We start from the raw sequence: 15,674 nt of genomic DNA, 5'->3' as shown, positions 1-15,674 counted from the left end.
TAATAATAATTAAAAAATATCAATGGTATATCAAATACAATTTAAATAAAAATGTAATGCCTCTTTTCTATTTGCAGCCTTCTGAGGTAAACATCAACATTAACTTTTTCCACAGGCTAATAAATTAGAAAATAAAATAACAATGAATAAACCAACCATTCAGGACTTTAAACTGCTCAGTTTGCAACACACTGATCTAATCTGATGTGCCCAAGCCAGATACCTGCCATCTTTCCTCGGATGCTAGTTCATTACTGTCGGGGCTCAGGCTTTGAGCTGAAGCAACCTTCATTATCGAACAAAGGTGTTCATCAGTCATTATATCTCGTAGTCCACCCGGACCACAGTCTTGGGGGCGTGCCTTAAAGGCACTGCGTTTCTCGTCCTCCACAAGCTGTCATCACGTCTGCTTTTCATACATTCAACCACGTGCCGGCCCGATCACAAAATATGTGCGACTACAGCACGCACACACACATGTAAATGCAATGCATACTTGGCCAACAGCGATACAGTTTACACTGACGGTGACCGTATAAATAACTTTAACACTGTTAGAAATATGCGCCACACATTTTGGGAGAACATCCGCACCAAAACACAACATAAACACAACAGAACAAATACCCAGAATCCCATGCAGCCCTAACTCTTCTGGGCTGCAATATACACCCCTGTACTACCAAACCCCCCGCCTCCCTCCTTGCGTCAGTTGAGGTGGGCGGGGTTGGGGGGCGGTGGGGGTGTATATTGCAGCCCGGAAGAGTTAGGGCTGCATGGGATTCTAAGTATTTGTTTTGTTGTGTTCATGTTGTGTTACGGTGCGGATGTTCTCCCGAAATGTGTTTGTCATTCTTGTTTGGTGTGGATTCACAGTGTGGCGTATATTTCTAACAATGTTAAAGTTTTTTTTATACTGGCACCCTCAGTGTAACCTGTATCGCTGAAGATCAAGTATGCCTTGCATTCACTTCAGTGTGCGCGCTAAAGCCGTACATATTATGTGTCTGGGCCAGCACTCGTTGGACCGGGTGAAAAGGGGAGGAGAAATTCTCTGGAGGGTCATTGAAATCTGAGAGTCTCCCGGGAGGTTTGGCAAGTATGAGAATTAGCGGTGTACCGCGGCACTGCCATTGTATATAATCGGTCACCTCACGGGCCAAGTGAAATTATACGGCATTTGGCCTGCGGGCCTGAGTTTGACACCCATGGTATAGAACAACGACGATAAAGTTTGCAACTTTTGGTCTCTGATAAAAAAAAGCCTTGCCCCTACCGGAAGTAGCGTGACGACACCGGAGGAAGGACTGCTCTTATTTTCCTATTGTTTACACCAGCAACGAGAGAGATTCGGACCGAGAAAGCGACGATTACCCCATTAATTTGAGCGAGGATGAAAGATTCGTGGATGAGGAACGTCAGAGTGAAGGACTAGAATGCAGTGCAAGACATATCTTTTTTCGCTCTGACCATAACTTAGGTACAAGCTGGCTCATTGGATTCCACACTCTCTCCTTTTTCTATTGTGGATCACGGATTTGTATTTTAAACCACCTCGGATACTATATCCTCTTGAAAATGAGAGTCGAGAACGTGAAATGGACATTCACAGTGACTTTTATCTCCATGACAATACATCGGCGAAGCTCTTTAGCTACTGAGCTATTGTGATAGCATCGGGCTCAAATTCAGATAGAAACAAATAAATAAACAACTGACTGGAAGGATAGACAGAAGATCAACAATACTATTAAACCGTGGACATGTAAATACACGGTTAATAATTTCCAGCTTGGCGAAGCTTAAAAATGCTGTTGCTAACGACGCCATTGAAGCTAACTTAGCTACGGAGCTAACGTGATAGCATCGGGCTCAAATGCAGATAGAAAAAAAATACATAAACCCCTGACTGGAAGGATAGACAGAAAATCAACAATACTATTCAACCATGAACATGTAAATACACGGTTAATGCTTTCCAGCTTGGCGAAGCTTAAAAATGCTGTTGCTAACGACGCCATTGAAGCTAACTTAGTAACAGGACCTCACAGAGCTATGATAAAAACATTAGCGCTCCACCTACGCCAGCCAGCCCTCATCTGCTCATCAACACCCGTGCTCACCTGCGTTCCAGCGATCGACGGAAGGACGAAGGACTTCACCACGATCATCCGTGCGGTCGGTGGCTAGCGTCGGCTAGCGCGTCTGCTATCCGAGTCAAAGTCTTCCTGGTTGTGTTGCTGTAGTCCGCCGCTAATACACCGATCCCACCTACAAGTTTCTTCTTTGCAGTCTTCATTGTTTATTAAACAAATTGCAAAAGATTCACCAACACAGATGTCCAGAACACTGTGGAATTATGAGATGAAAACAGAGCTATTTTGTATTGTATTCAATGGGGTACCGATACTTCTGTTTCACTGGTTACGTCATGCGCATACGTCATCATCCAAAGACGTTTTCAACCGGAAGTTTAGCGGGAAATTTAAAATTGCACTTTATAAGTTAACCCGGCCGTATTGGCATGTGTTGCAATGTTAAGATTTCATCATTGATATATAAACTATCAGACTGGGTGGTCGGTAGTAGTGGGTTTCAGTAGGCCTTTAATGGAGAGAATCACACTTAGGTCATTATATTATTGTTAAAAGTTAAAGTACCAATGATTGTCACACAAACACTAGGTGTGGCGAAATTATTCTCTGCATTTGACCCATCACCCTTGATCACCCCCTGGGAGGTGAGGGGAGCAGTGGGCAGCAGCAGTAGCCGCGCCCGGGAATCATTTTTGGTGATTTAGCCCCCAATTCCAACCCTTGATGCTGAGTGCCAAGCAGGGAGGTAATAGGTCCCATTTTTACAGTCTTTGGTATGACTCGGCTGGGGTTTGAACTCACAACCTACCGATCTCAGGGCGAATACTCTAACCACTAGGCCACTGAGTAGGTTAATCAGTAGGTATATCCCTGGTTCATCGAAGGTAACACAAGGTATGAAGCAATAAAATCAATAATCAGGTGTGAAGCAATAAAAATAGTAATCAGGTATGAAGCAATAAAAACAATAATCAGGTATGAAGCAATAAAAACAATAATCAGGTAGAAAGCAATACAAACAATAATCAGGTGTTAAGCAATAAAAACAATAATCAGGTATGAAGCAATAAATAATAATCAGGTGTGAAGCAATAAAAACAATAATCGGGTATGAAGCAATAAAAACAATAATCAGGTGTGAAACAATAAAAAAAATTATCAGGTATGAAGCAATAAAAACAATAATCAGGTATGAAGCAATAAAAACAATACACAGGTATGAAGCAATAAAAACAATAATCAGGTATGAAGCAATAAATACAATAATTGGGTATGAAGCAATAAAAACAATAACCAGGTGTGAAGCAATAAAAACAATAATCAAGTATGAAGCAATAAAAACAATAATCAGGTATGAAGCAATAAAAACAATAATCGGGTATGAAACAATAAAAACAATAATCAGGTATGAAGCAATAAAAAAAAAAATCAGGTACGAAACAACAAAAACAATAATCAGGTATGAAACAATAAAAACAATAATCAGGTGTGAAGCAATAAAAACAACAATCAGGTATGAAACAATAAAAACAATAATCATAATAAAAACCATCATGGGGGACAGGACTGGAGCCCTGCAAGAAGGACACAAACGATGAGGATCTTAACAATGATGTCAAAGTCCAGCATGTAACATTACAATAAATGATATTCAACATTTATAATACAAATAAATGATATTCAACATGTCTAATACAAATAAATGATATTAAACATGTCTAATACAAATAAATGATATTCAACATTTCTACTACAAATAAATGATATTCAACATGTCTAATACAAATAAATGATATTCAACATGTCTAATACAAATAAATGATATTCAACATGTCTAATAAAAAGGGCATGAAGCAGTATTCATGAGGACCATAAAACAAATTAGGAGGAGGACATTTGCTCACATTTCTCTTATGGATGAATAAAATAATCCCACTAATGTTCTCCCAAAGTGATGAATAAAATAATCCAACTAATTATCTTCCAAAGTGATGAAGAAAATAACCCAACTAATGTTCTTCCAAAGTGATGAATAACTTAATCCAATGAAGGTTCTTGTTGAAGATGTGTAAGTTGAAAGTTGATTTCATCCACTCTGCATAATAAAAACAATCAATTATTGAAGGAGACAAAATATATTGATCAGTTGTGCAGAATAAAAATTATTATTTGGATGAAGACAGCAAACTTTAAAGCAGTTTACCTTGTCTGTCAATCCTCCCTCACACTTCTGTGGATTTCCCTGTGGACGCATCTTTCTACAATGTAACACATCATACTTATTATTGATGAATTATTAATACATTGTAACACATCATACTTATTATTTATGAATTATTAATACATTGTAACACATCATACTTATTATTTATGAATTATTAAAACATTGTAACACATCATACTTATTATTTATGAATTATTAATACATTGTAACACATTATACTTATTATTTATGAATTATGAATACATTGTAACACATCATACTTATTATTTATGAATTATTAATACATTGTAACACATCATACTTATTATTTATGAATTATTAATACATTGTAACACATCATACTTATTATTTATGAATTATTAATGCATGGTAACACATAATACCTATTATTTATGAATTATTAATACATTGTAACACATATATACACACATACAAATATATATATACATATACATACTGTATATACATATACATATTATACGGAGGAACGTGTTGTTTATAAATTATTAATAAGTAATACATAAAAACACTAATTATACAGAGGAACTTGTTTATGAATTATTAATACATTGTATTTTTTACATTTCATTTTTATACACAGATTTTTTTAAACGTTAATTTTTTTACGCTAAATTGTATACACTGATTTTGTATACTTAGACATTTTTTACACTGAATTGTTTTTACAGTCAATTTCTGTTCACTTCATGTTTTACTGGGAATTGTTTCCCCTGAATTTTAATACACTGATTTTTTTACAATTATTTTTTTCAGACTAAAATTTTATACACTAAGTTTTTTACACTAAACTTTTTTACATAGAAATATTGTACTCTGAATTTTTATAGACTGAGTTTTTACATTTACATTTTTAACATAGACATTTTTTATACTGATTTTGTTCAGTTTTTTACGCTGAATTTTTATACACTTTTTTACATTGAGTATTTTTACAGTAATTTTTTTACGCTAAAATTTTATACACTAAGTTTTTTACACTGAACTTTTTTACATTGACATTTTGTACTCTAAATTTTTACACTGAGTTTTTTTACACTTAATTTTTTTACACTGAATTTTTATACACTGATTTTTTTACATTGATTTTTTTTGCGCTAAATTTTATACACTGATCTTTTTAGAGTAAACTTTTTTACACTGATTTTTTTACAGTGAACTTCTTTACACTGAATTTGGCAATGCGGTCTGCTGAAAATGATGGAAAGCGTCACTCCACGTAGCAAATGATGCTGTGGTCAAAGTTGGAATTGCCAGCAAACACATTTGAATATATTCAACACTCTGCTGCCATCTGGCGGCTAAAGTGGGGAGTGTGTCACATTTCATGTGTCAGGTAAACCCCCTACACTATCTGTCTAAAAAAACAACATCAGTCAAATAAATGTAAAAAAGAGCGACAAATCAGAATGTAATGAACAAAGTAATAATTAGTCACATTTAAATATATCATCTTTTTTGTTTTGCATTTTTCTAAATAATAAAATATCATTCTTGACATTTGGTAAAAAAAAAATCATAAAAAAATGAAATTCAAATGTACTTAAATATATTTAGTTAATTAAAAGATAAGATCATATTAACTGTAGTAAACTTTGTTGAACGTTCATACATGCAGACTTTTTATTATTTTTATCCTATTCTTGTATGGACAAACAATAAAAATGTGTCACACCTGGGTGAAGTCTGGTCTGGGTTTTGTCTGGTTTCATGTTTTGTCATTTCCTGTTTTATTTCGAAATGCTGACTCTCCCTCTCATTTCAGGTCACTTCCCTTCCTCCTATTTCACTGGTCTGACGTCTTTCCTGATTGCGCCCACCTGTGTCACCCTCCCTCATGTGTATGAATGTCTCTTCCTCCTTCTGTCATGTGCCAGAGTGTTTTCGTATCTTCTTGTGCGTACCTCCAGCGTTCCTTTGCCACAGTCTTGTCCACAGCCATTGCCACTTTTTGTATTTTTGATCCACGGGAGATTCTTTGTTTGTAATCTTTTGTCAGGTAAGATTAGCTTCTTAGCATCGCCTCCGTTGGAGCGCTTTTTGTTGTTTTTTGTTAGTTTAGTAGTCAGGTTAGATCTGTTTTGATAGCCTGTTTTGTTTCTCCCTTTTTGGACCCCTCCCCTTCTGAGAATAAACAACTGTTTTCAGAAATCCTGCATCTGTGTCCAGAGTCCTAGTCGGGACATGACAGTACACTCTGGCCAGTATGGACACAGCAGGATCGAAGCAGTGTGCTGTGGCGCTTCACGCGCAGGAATCCCGCCTCTCCGCTGATGAGGAGCGGGTGGCAGTTTTGGGCCAGGGAATCCAGGGGATCGCTCAAACCCAGCAAGACTTCAGGACCGCTGTTACCACCCAGATGGGTCAACTTGCGGAACAGGTGCCACTTCTGCTCACCCAAATGACCAGGCCTGGTCCCGCACCTCCGGTGCCCGAGCCGCAGCCAGCCACCATGACTCAGGTACCCCCCACCATTCATAGTGGAGTGGCAGCCCGATTGGCCCCTCCTGAACGCTTTGCGGGCGAACCCGGACAATGCAAAGAATTCATCATAGACTGCGAGATGCAGTTTGAACTTTCGCCCCACGCATTTCCCACCGATCGTGCTAAAGTGTCGTTCATGATCTCCTATCTGGCTGGGAGAGCAAGGAAGTGGGCCATGGCCAAGTGGTCCAGGGGGTCTCACATACGCAGCTCACTCAGAGACTTCACAGAGACTCTCCAAAAGACTTTTGATCATGTCCCTTACGAGTGCGAAAGGGCTAGAGAGCTCAGCGGGATTCGTCAGGGGAGAGAAACAGCCTCAGATTATGCAATTCGTTTTCGAACCCTGGCTGCAGAGAGCGGATGGAACTCTACAGCACTCCACAACGTCTTCCTCAAGGGGCTGGCCGGGCCTGTTCTGGAGCAACTCCTACCCATAGACCTACCTGCGAATTTGGACGACCTCATCGCCCTCGCCATCCGGACAGACCAACGACTACGGGAGTTCAAGTTTCTCCAAGGAGGCCGTCCGGATCCAGATCACCAGTCGCAGTTTTCCCTCACCGCCAGTTATGCTACAGGTCCTCAACCAACAGTACGGTTGCCTGAGGGCGGAGAGGAGCCCATGCGACTCCCCCTGGCAGAGCGCAAGCGTCGCCTAAAGGAGGGGCGATGTTTCTATTGCGGGGAGGTGGGGCATCTCGTGGCCGCCTGCCTTTCCAAGTCAACCCAGGTGAGGGATCAGAATCCGGCCTCAAGTGCTACCTCGCGTGCCTTGACACCCATTAAGGTAACAATGACTCAATTAGAATAGTATTAGATGTGTTAATTGACTCTGGGGCCGATGAGAGCTTGATGGACTGGGGTTTAGCCAAGAAATTGGGAGTGAGAACGAGGGTCATCACACCACCCCTTAGGGCCAGCGCCCTTAACGGTAGCGCTTTATTCACGATCACTCATATCACAGAACCTGTAGCCATAGACATTGATAACCACCACAAACTATTGAATTATTTTTTGTTCCACTCACCTGCACGCACCCTGGTATTGGGACATCCATGGCTCATGCACCACAACCCCCACAGACTGGCCCACAGGCAAGATCAGGGGTTGGGGAAAGAACTGTGTGGGGAAGTGTGTAAGGGTTAGTGCTCCTGCCAAAACAGCCACAAATATAAACTCTGTCTCTGCCATAGAACTACAGCACCCGGATTTGATTTTCATACCTCCATGCTACCACCACCTTAAGGAGGCCTTTAATAAGGCTAAAGCTACATCACTCCCACCACACCAACCTTACGATTGCGCAATAGACCTCATTCCCGGTTCTACCATCCCCAAGGGGCGCTTGTACTCGGTCTCAGGTCCCGAGAGACACGCTATGAAGGCGTACATAGAATCTTCACTTAAGGCGGGACTCATCCGCCCTTCATCGTCACCTGCTGGAGCAGGGTTCTTCTTTGTAGACAAAAAAGACGGGACTCTGCGACCATGTATAGACTAGAGTCCCCTCAACGACATAACAATAAAAAATCGGTACCCTCTTCCATTGAAGTCATCAGCCTTTGATCAGCTCCGGCAGGCCAAAGTTTTTACCAAACTTGACCTGCGCAATGCTTATCACCTCATTCGTATTAGGGAGGGTGATGAGTGGAAGACCGGTTTTAACACCCCTAGTGGCCATTATGAATACTTAGTAATGCCTTTTGGTCTCACTAATGCCCCTGCCGTATTCCAGGCCATGATTAATGATGTGCTTAGAGACTTTTTGGATCATTTTGTTTTTGTCTATCTTGATGACATATTAATTTACTCTGACAATCTGGACATTCACAGGCACCATGTCAGCCAGGTTTTGCAACAGCTCCTGGAAAATCACCTGTATGTAAAAGCTGAGAAATGCAATTTCCATGCCGACACCATCTCATTCCTGGGCTTCATTGTAGCCCCTGGAAGAGTCCAAATGGATCCGGCTAAAGTTAGCGCAGTTGCCAAGTGGCCAACACCTGATAGTCGTAAGAAGGTTCAGCAATTCCTTGGTTTTGCAAACTTCTACAGGCGATTTATCAGAGGCTTTAGCACGATAGCTTCCCCTCTCCATGCTCTGACTTCTCCACAGGTGCGCTTCTACTGGTCTCCGGAGGCGGAGAGGGCCTTCCAGGATCTCAAGGGCCGCTTCACGACTGCACCCATCCTCACACTGCCAGATCCACAAGACCAATTTGTGGTCGAGGTGGATGCGTCGAATGAGGGAGTTGTAGCGGTTCTATCCCAAAGATTGGAGGCAGATGGGAAGACCCACCCCTGCGCCTTTCTGTCTGACCGAGCGCCTCAACCAACAATTGGAAACCGGCCTTCGATGCCTCGTGTCCCAGAACCCAACAACGTATAGTTCCCACCTGGTCTGGGTGGAATACGCCAATAACTCCTTGCCCACCTCTGCCACTGGCTTTTCCCCGTTCAAGTGTGTCTACGGCTACCAACCACCACTGTTCCCGGACTCAGAGCCAGAGATCTCCGTTCCCTCCGCCCACGCCCTGGTGCGCCGATGCCGTCGCATCTGGCTTGCGGCCCGACAAGTGCTCGCTCGCCAAGGAGATCGGGTCAAGAAGGCCGCCGACCGGAAGCGCCGCCCAGCACCTAATTACCAGCCAGGACAGCGATTATGGCTATCTGCCAAAGACCTGCACCTCAAGGTACCATCCAAAAAATTGGCGCCCAGATTCGTCGGCCCCTACCCCATCGCCAAGGTCATCGGTCCTGCAGCGGTACGCCTACGTCTACCCAGGTCGCTCCGTGTCCATCCTACCTTCCACGTCAGCCAAGTCAAGCCGGCCAAAGAGAACCCTATGGTCCCAGCCACCAAACCCCCCCGCCACTGGAAGCGGCAGATGGAGGTCTTCTGTACCGGGTCAAGAGACTGTTAGCGGTACGCAACAGAGATCAAGGAAGACCGTTTTTGGTGGATTGGGAGGGGTACGGTCCAGAAGAAAGACAGTGGGTACCCCAACGGAACATTGATGACCCCTCCCTGATCCAGGACTTCTATAGACTCCACCCTGAGGTCCCTGGGCCGTCAGGAGTCGGCCCTAGAAGGGGGGGTTCTGTCACACCTGGGTGAAGTCTGGTCTGGGTTTCGTCTGGTTTCATGTTTTGTCATTCCCTGTTTTATTTTGAAATACTGACTCTCCCTCTCGTTTCAGGTCAGTTGCCCTTCCTCCTGTTTCACTGGTCTGACGTCTTTCCTGATTGCGCCCACCTGTGTCACCCTCCCTCATGTGTATAAATGTCTCATCCTCCTTCTGTCCTGTGCCAGAGTGTTTTCGTATCTTCTTGTGCGAACCTCCAGCGTTCCTTTGCCACAGTCTTGTCCACAGCCATTGCCACTTTTTGTATTTTTGATCCACGGGAGATTCTTTGTTTGTAATCTTTTGTCAGGTAAGATTAGCTTCTTAGCATCGCCTCCGTTGGAGCGCTTTTTGTTGTTTTTTGTTAGTTTAGTAGTCAGGTTAGATCTGTTTTGATAGCCTGTTTTGTTTCTCCCTTTTTGGGCCCCTCCCCTTCTGAGAATAAACTGTTTTCAGAAATCCTGCATCTGTGTCCAGAGTCCTAGTCGGGTCGTGACAAAAAAGATGAAAATATTTGTTTTTTATTGAGAAAACAGCGTTGTTGTGACTAATAACTCAGAATGAAATATGCTGAGTCAGCAACAATAGGAAGCTAAATAGCAAATATCAACATGTTGACTGTTCAGATACCAAACCTTGAAGTCCAATTACTTTAATCAATATCACAGCATCGATATCTGGTATCGATATGGTTTTGACATGTCAGTATCAGAGCATCAATATCTGGTTATTGGTGGTGTCGACATGTCAGTATCAGAGCATCAATATCTGGTATCGGTCGTGTTGACATGTCAGTATCAGAGAATCACGATCTGGTATTGGTAGTGTCGACATGTCAGTATCAGAGCATCAATATCTGGTATGGACATGTCAGTATCAGGGCATCAAGATATGGTATTGGTGGTGTCAGTATCAGAGCATTAAGATTTGGTATCGGTGGTGTCGACAAGTCAGTATCAGGGCAACAAGATCTGGTATCGGTGGTGTCGACATGTCAGTATCAGGGCATCAAGATCTGGTATCAGTGGTGTCGACATGTCAGTATCAGAGCATCAAGATATGGTATCGGTGGTGTTGACATGTCAGTATCAGAGCATCAAGATCTGGTATCGGTGGTGTCAACATGTCAGTATCAGAGCATCAAGATCTGGTATCGGTGGTGTCGACATGTCAGTATCAGAGCATCAAAATCTGACATGGAATGTCAGTATCAGGGCATCAAGATATGGTATCGGTGGTGTCGTCAGGTCAGTATGGATCCTTACTTGACTGGCTCTTACCTGAGCACTGGTCAGGTGTGCAGGCTTGGGTGTGACGGGGGGCTTCTTCCTGGTGGGTGGCAGAGATGGGCGGGGCTTGGAGCAGGTGGCGCCGTGTGAGGAGGAGGAGTCCAGCACCGGGCCCACGAGGGCCGACAGGAAGCTACGGTCCGAGTCTCTGAGGAAGACCCTGGCGCTCTCCTCTGACCAGTGGTCCACGTCCGGCACAGCTAAAACGCAGCAAACATTATCAGTCCTGAGCGCCAGGTGGACTCGGACGCCGTTTAGGATCACAAACGCACTCGCCGGACCCAGGACCGTTCTTTGGTCTTGGCAGTCGCCATGAAGGTCACCAGAGTCCACCTCCTGGTCCGGGTCGCCGGCCAGACCCACCTCCGCCCTGCGGGACCTGTGAGGTGACAGAGAGCCACGGCCTGACGAGGAAGACGATTGGCTCATGGTGGTGGAGGGGGAGCCAACAGAGGGAGGTCGAGCACACTCTGTAGGGACTGACAACACACAAAACATGCATCAATGACTCCATGACAAACACTTACTATCATACACTGGTGTGGACAACACTCTGTAGGGACTGTAAACACACACAAAACATGCATCAATGACTCCATGAGAAACACCTACTATCAAACGTCTTGTGACCTTGGTAAACAAATTATGTGATCTTGGTATACACGTGATGTGACCTTGGTATACACATTATGTGACCTTGGTAAACACATAAAGTGACCTTGGTATACACTTGATGTGACCTTGGTATACAGATGCTATGACCTTGGTATACACATGATGTGACCTTGGTATGCACATGATGTCACCTTGGTATGCACATGATGTCACCTTGGTATTCACATGATGTGACCTTGGTATACACATGATGTGACCTTGGTATACATGTCACCTTGGTACACACGTGATGTGACCTTGGTACACACATGATGTGATCTTGGTATACAGATGCTATGACCTTGGTATACAGATGATATGACCTTGGTATACACGTGATGTGACCTTGGTATACACATTATGTGACCTTGGTAAACACATAATGTGACCTTGGTATACACATTATGTGACCTTGGTATACAGATGCTATGACCTTGGTATGCACATGATGGCACCTTGGTATTCACGTGAAGTCACGTTGATATACACGTGATGTGTCCTTGGTATGCACATGATGTCACTTTGGTATACATATGATGTGACCTTGGTATACATGTCATGTGACTTTGGTATACAGGTGATGTGACCTTGGTATACATGTGATGTGATCTTGGTATGCACATGATGTCACCTTGGTATACACATGATGTGACCCTGCATATACATGTGAAGTCACCTTGGTACACACATGATGTGACCTTGGTATACATGTGATGTGACCTTGGTATACACATGATGTCACCTTGGTATACACGTGATGTGACCTTGGTATGCACATGATGTGACCTTGGTGTACACATGATGTGACCTTGGTATACATGTGATGTGACCTTGGTACACACGTGATGTGACCTTGGTACACACATCATGTGTCCTTGGTATACACATGATGTGACCTTGATATACACATGATGTCACCTTGGTATACACGTGATGTGACCTTGGTACACACATGATGTGACCTTGGTAGACACATGATGTGACCTTGGTATGCACATGATGTGACCTTAGTATACACATGATGTGACGTTGGTATACATGTGATGGGACTTTGGTATTCACATGATGTCACCTTGGTATACACATTATGTAACCTTGGAATGAACGCGATGTCACATTGGTATACACGTGATGTGACCTTGGTATACACACAATGTCACCTTGGTATACACGTGATGTGACCTTGGTATACACATGATGTCACCCAAGTATACACGTGATGTGACCTTGGTACACACATGATGTGACCTTGGTATACACATGATGTGACCTTGGTATACACATGACGTGACCTTGGTATACACATGATGTGACCTTGGTATACACATGATGTGACCTTGGTATACATGACTTGTCACCTTCATATACACGTGATGTGGCCTTGGTATGCACATGATGTCACCTTGGTATACATGCGTTGTGACTTTGGTCTAGGATTGTCATGAGGTGAAGAAGTCCGGACTACAATGTGTGTTAGCCAGGCGAGCGAGGCAGATGGCGGCCCCACATAGCTATGTACTGTGGCTTTAAGGACACCTGGCTTGACAAGGACAGCTCTTACCTGTACCAGGAAGGACGTCACGGTGGCAGATAGCGCCATCAGCGGGTTGAATGTCCATGAAGGTTCTGTGGTCCAGGCCCATGGACTGTGTCTCCTGGAACCTCAGCTCTACCAGGCCAACACTTTCACTTAGCAAAGTTGTGGTGGAAAAGAAGGTCCATCCATACGTTTCTACCTCGGCTGTGAGTCGCTTGGTCCCACAGAAGCTTCTCCAGGTCCGAGGTCCAAGCTCTCTTGGCCTCCAAGCTGCCGGCCTGCAGAGTGTACGTGTCCTCGGTCTTCCTTCTGCGGAACCAGATCTCAAAGGACAGTCCGCTGACGCCGGCGTTGTGAGTCATCCCGATGTCTCCGGTCTGGAGCACACAAAGACCAACAGGATCTGGACTCACATTAGCGTTAGCCAAACTAGCTAGGAGAAGAGACCTGCTGAGACCCAGGGCAGTACCTTAGTCTGGCATAGCAGCCAACATTCTTACGGAGCCCAAAACTAAACCAGCCATCAGACTGACATTGCTCGCATCACTAAGCTTGACCAAAACCACACAGTGAGTCTTCCAGGTGGACTACTACTTCTTCAATACTATAAATACCTTATAAACATGTACTCTCTCTTCATAGTAGAGTGTACTGATGTTAAATACTAAATATACTTCATTACACATGTACTATACCTTCGTAGTAGTGTGTACAGATGTTAAAAACAATATATACTTCATTACACATGTACTTAATATTCATTGTAGTGTGTGCTGATGTTAAATACTATATATACTTCATTACACATGTACTTTATATTCATTGTAGTGTGTACTGATGTTAAAGACAATATATACTTCATTACACATGTACTATATATTCATTGTAGTGTGTACTGATGTTTAATAGTATATATACTTCATTACACATGTACTATATATTCATAGTAGTGTGTACTGATGTTAAATACTACATATACTTCATTACACATATACTATATATTCATTGTAGTGTATACTGATGTTAAATACTATATATACTTCATTACACATGTACTATATCTTCATATTATTGTGTACTGATGCTAAATACTATATATACTTCATTACACATGTACTATGTATTCATAGTAATGTGTTCTGATGTTAAATGCTACATATACTTAATTACACATGTACTATATATTCATTGTACACTCAAAAAAATGATTCAAGCCCTTCTTAGATGTGACACATTTAAGTATTGTTGAATTTATTCAAAAATATCTAGTTTTAAAATATACACATATATATTTAGTCAGTGAAACATAACATTTCTTATAATTGATCCTATGGGATTGATTTGATGTTGATCAACGCAAAATAAATGAGTTCAGAACTTGGAGCCACCTTCTGCGCATGCGCATATCATCTTCGCGGGCATTACTCATTAGTATAATGTCTTCTGGCGGGAGTGCACCGCAATCAGCAGTAACCGGGAAGCAGGTTGGAGCTCAGCTCGGTCTTTGGTAAGTATTCTTTTTTTAAAATATAGCTGTAGTAGACTGTAGCTGTAGACTGTACCGCTAGTGTAGTCATGGTATAAAGTTTATACCACATTTCGTGAATTGTTTGTGGGGGCGAACTTTACTTTTAAAGTCCGACTTTGCATGCTAGCTTGGTAACTTCCACCATGGCCACTAGCTTAATAGTCCACACATGAACAGTTGGAAAACTGCAAGATGATTTTAAGGTGAACCAACTTTCCCTCCCTTATTATATTACATAAATCATGTCGGGATGAACGTGAGGAGCAGCGTGAGCGGGGAAGATTATTGACGCGACAGTCGGAGATAAATATCTGCCCGTGTAGTTTGACTTTATTCAATGTGTGTGCTTCCTCTGGGTCCGCTGCGCGTCAGCTCCGGCTGTCCGGAAACTGCCTGTATGTGTGATTGAATATGTATTTATAAGGATTATATGGTGTTTTATATCTCATTCAGAGTATTATCTCGCGCTATCGCGAGTGAATCTCTTTTATTATCGCGAGAATTCATTTGTCTCGGCACTCCAGCAGACCGGCTGTGCTCGCAGTGATGCGGAGGGAGACCGCAGCCGGTGTTTGAGGATGGTCGAAGGTGCACGGAGCCTTGACGGACAGGAGCAGACACGCAACGCACACGGATCTGGTTGAAGTTCAGGCACCAGATCCGGTTGATGTTGTGCTTGCCCTGTTTTGTTGAACTCCATCATCTCCGCCTTTCTC

At 42.7% G+C, this 15,674-nt stretch overlaps 1 protein-coding gene across 1 annotated transcript in view; it reads right to left on the bottom strand.

Moving 5' to 3' along the window:
* Positions 1–2,725: 2,725 nt before the first annotated feature.
* LOC133648460 (uncharacterized) overlaps positions 2,726–15,674 on the bottom strand; it is a 62,447-nt gene continuing 49,498 nt past the window's right edge. The window contains exons 20-25 of the mRNA XM_062044610.1: positions 13,630–13,807; positions 13,455–13,562; positions 11,512–11,718; positions 11,231–11,439; positions 4,300–4,354; positions 2,726–4,191 (exon numbers count right to left, since the gene is read on the bottom strand). Of these exons, the coding sequence (XP_061900594.1) occupies positions 4,319–4,354; positions 11,231–11,439; positions 11,512–11,718; positions 13,455–13,562; positions 13,630–13,807 (738 nt within the window). The 3' untranslated portion in view covers positions 2,726–4,191; positions 4,300–4,318. The remainder of the gene's footprint in view (positions 4,192–4,299; positions 4,355–11,230; positions 11,440–11,511; positions 11,719–13,454; positions 13,563–13,629; positions 13,808–15,674) is intronic.

The sequence above is a fragment of the Entelurus aequoreus genome, linkage group LG01 (genome assembly GCF_033978785.1).
Source record: "Entelurus aequoreus isolate RoL-2023_Sb linkage group LG01, RoL_Eaeq_v1.1, whole genome shotgun sequence".
In the NCBI taxonomy this organism is placed as follows: Eukaryota; Metazoa; Chordata; class Actinopteri; order Syngnathiformes; family Syngnathidae; genus Entelurus; species Entelurus aequoreus.
This window is presented reverse-complemented; position numbering and strand designations above follow the sequence as displayed.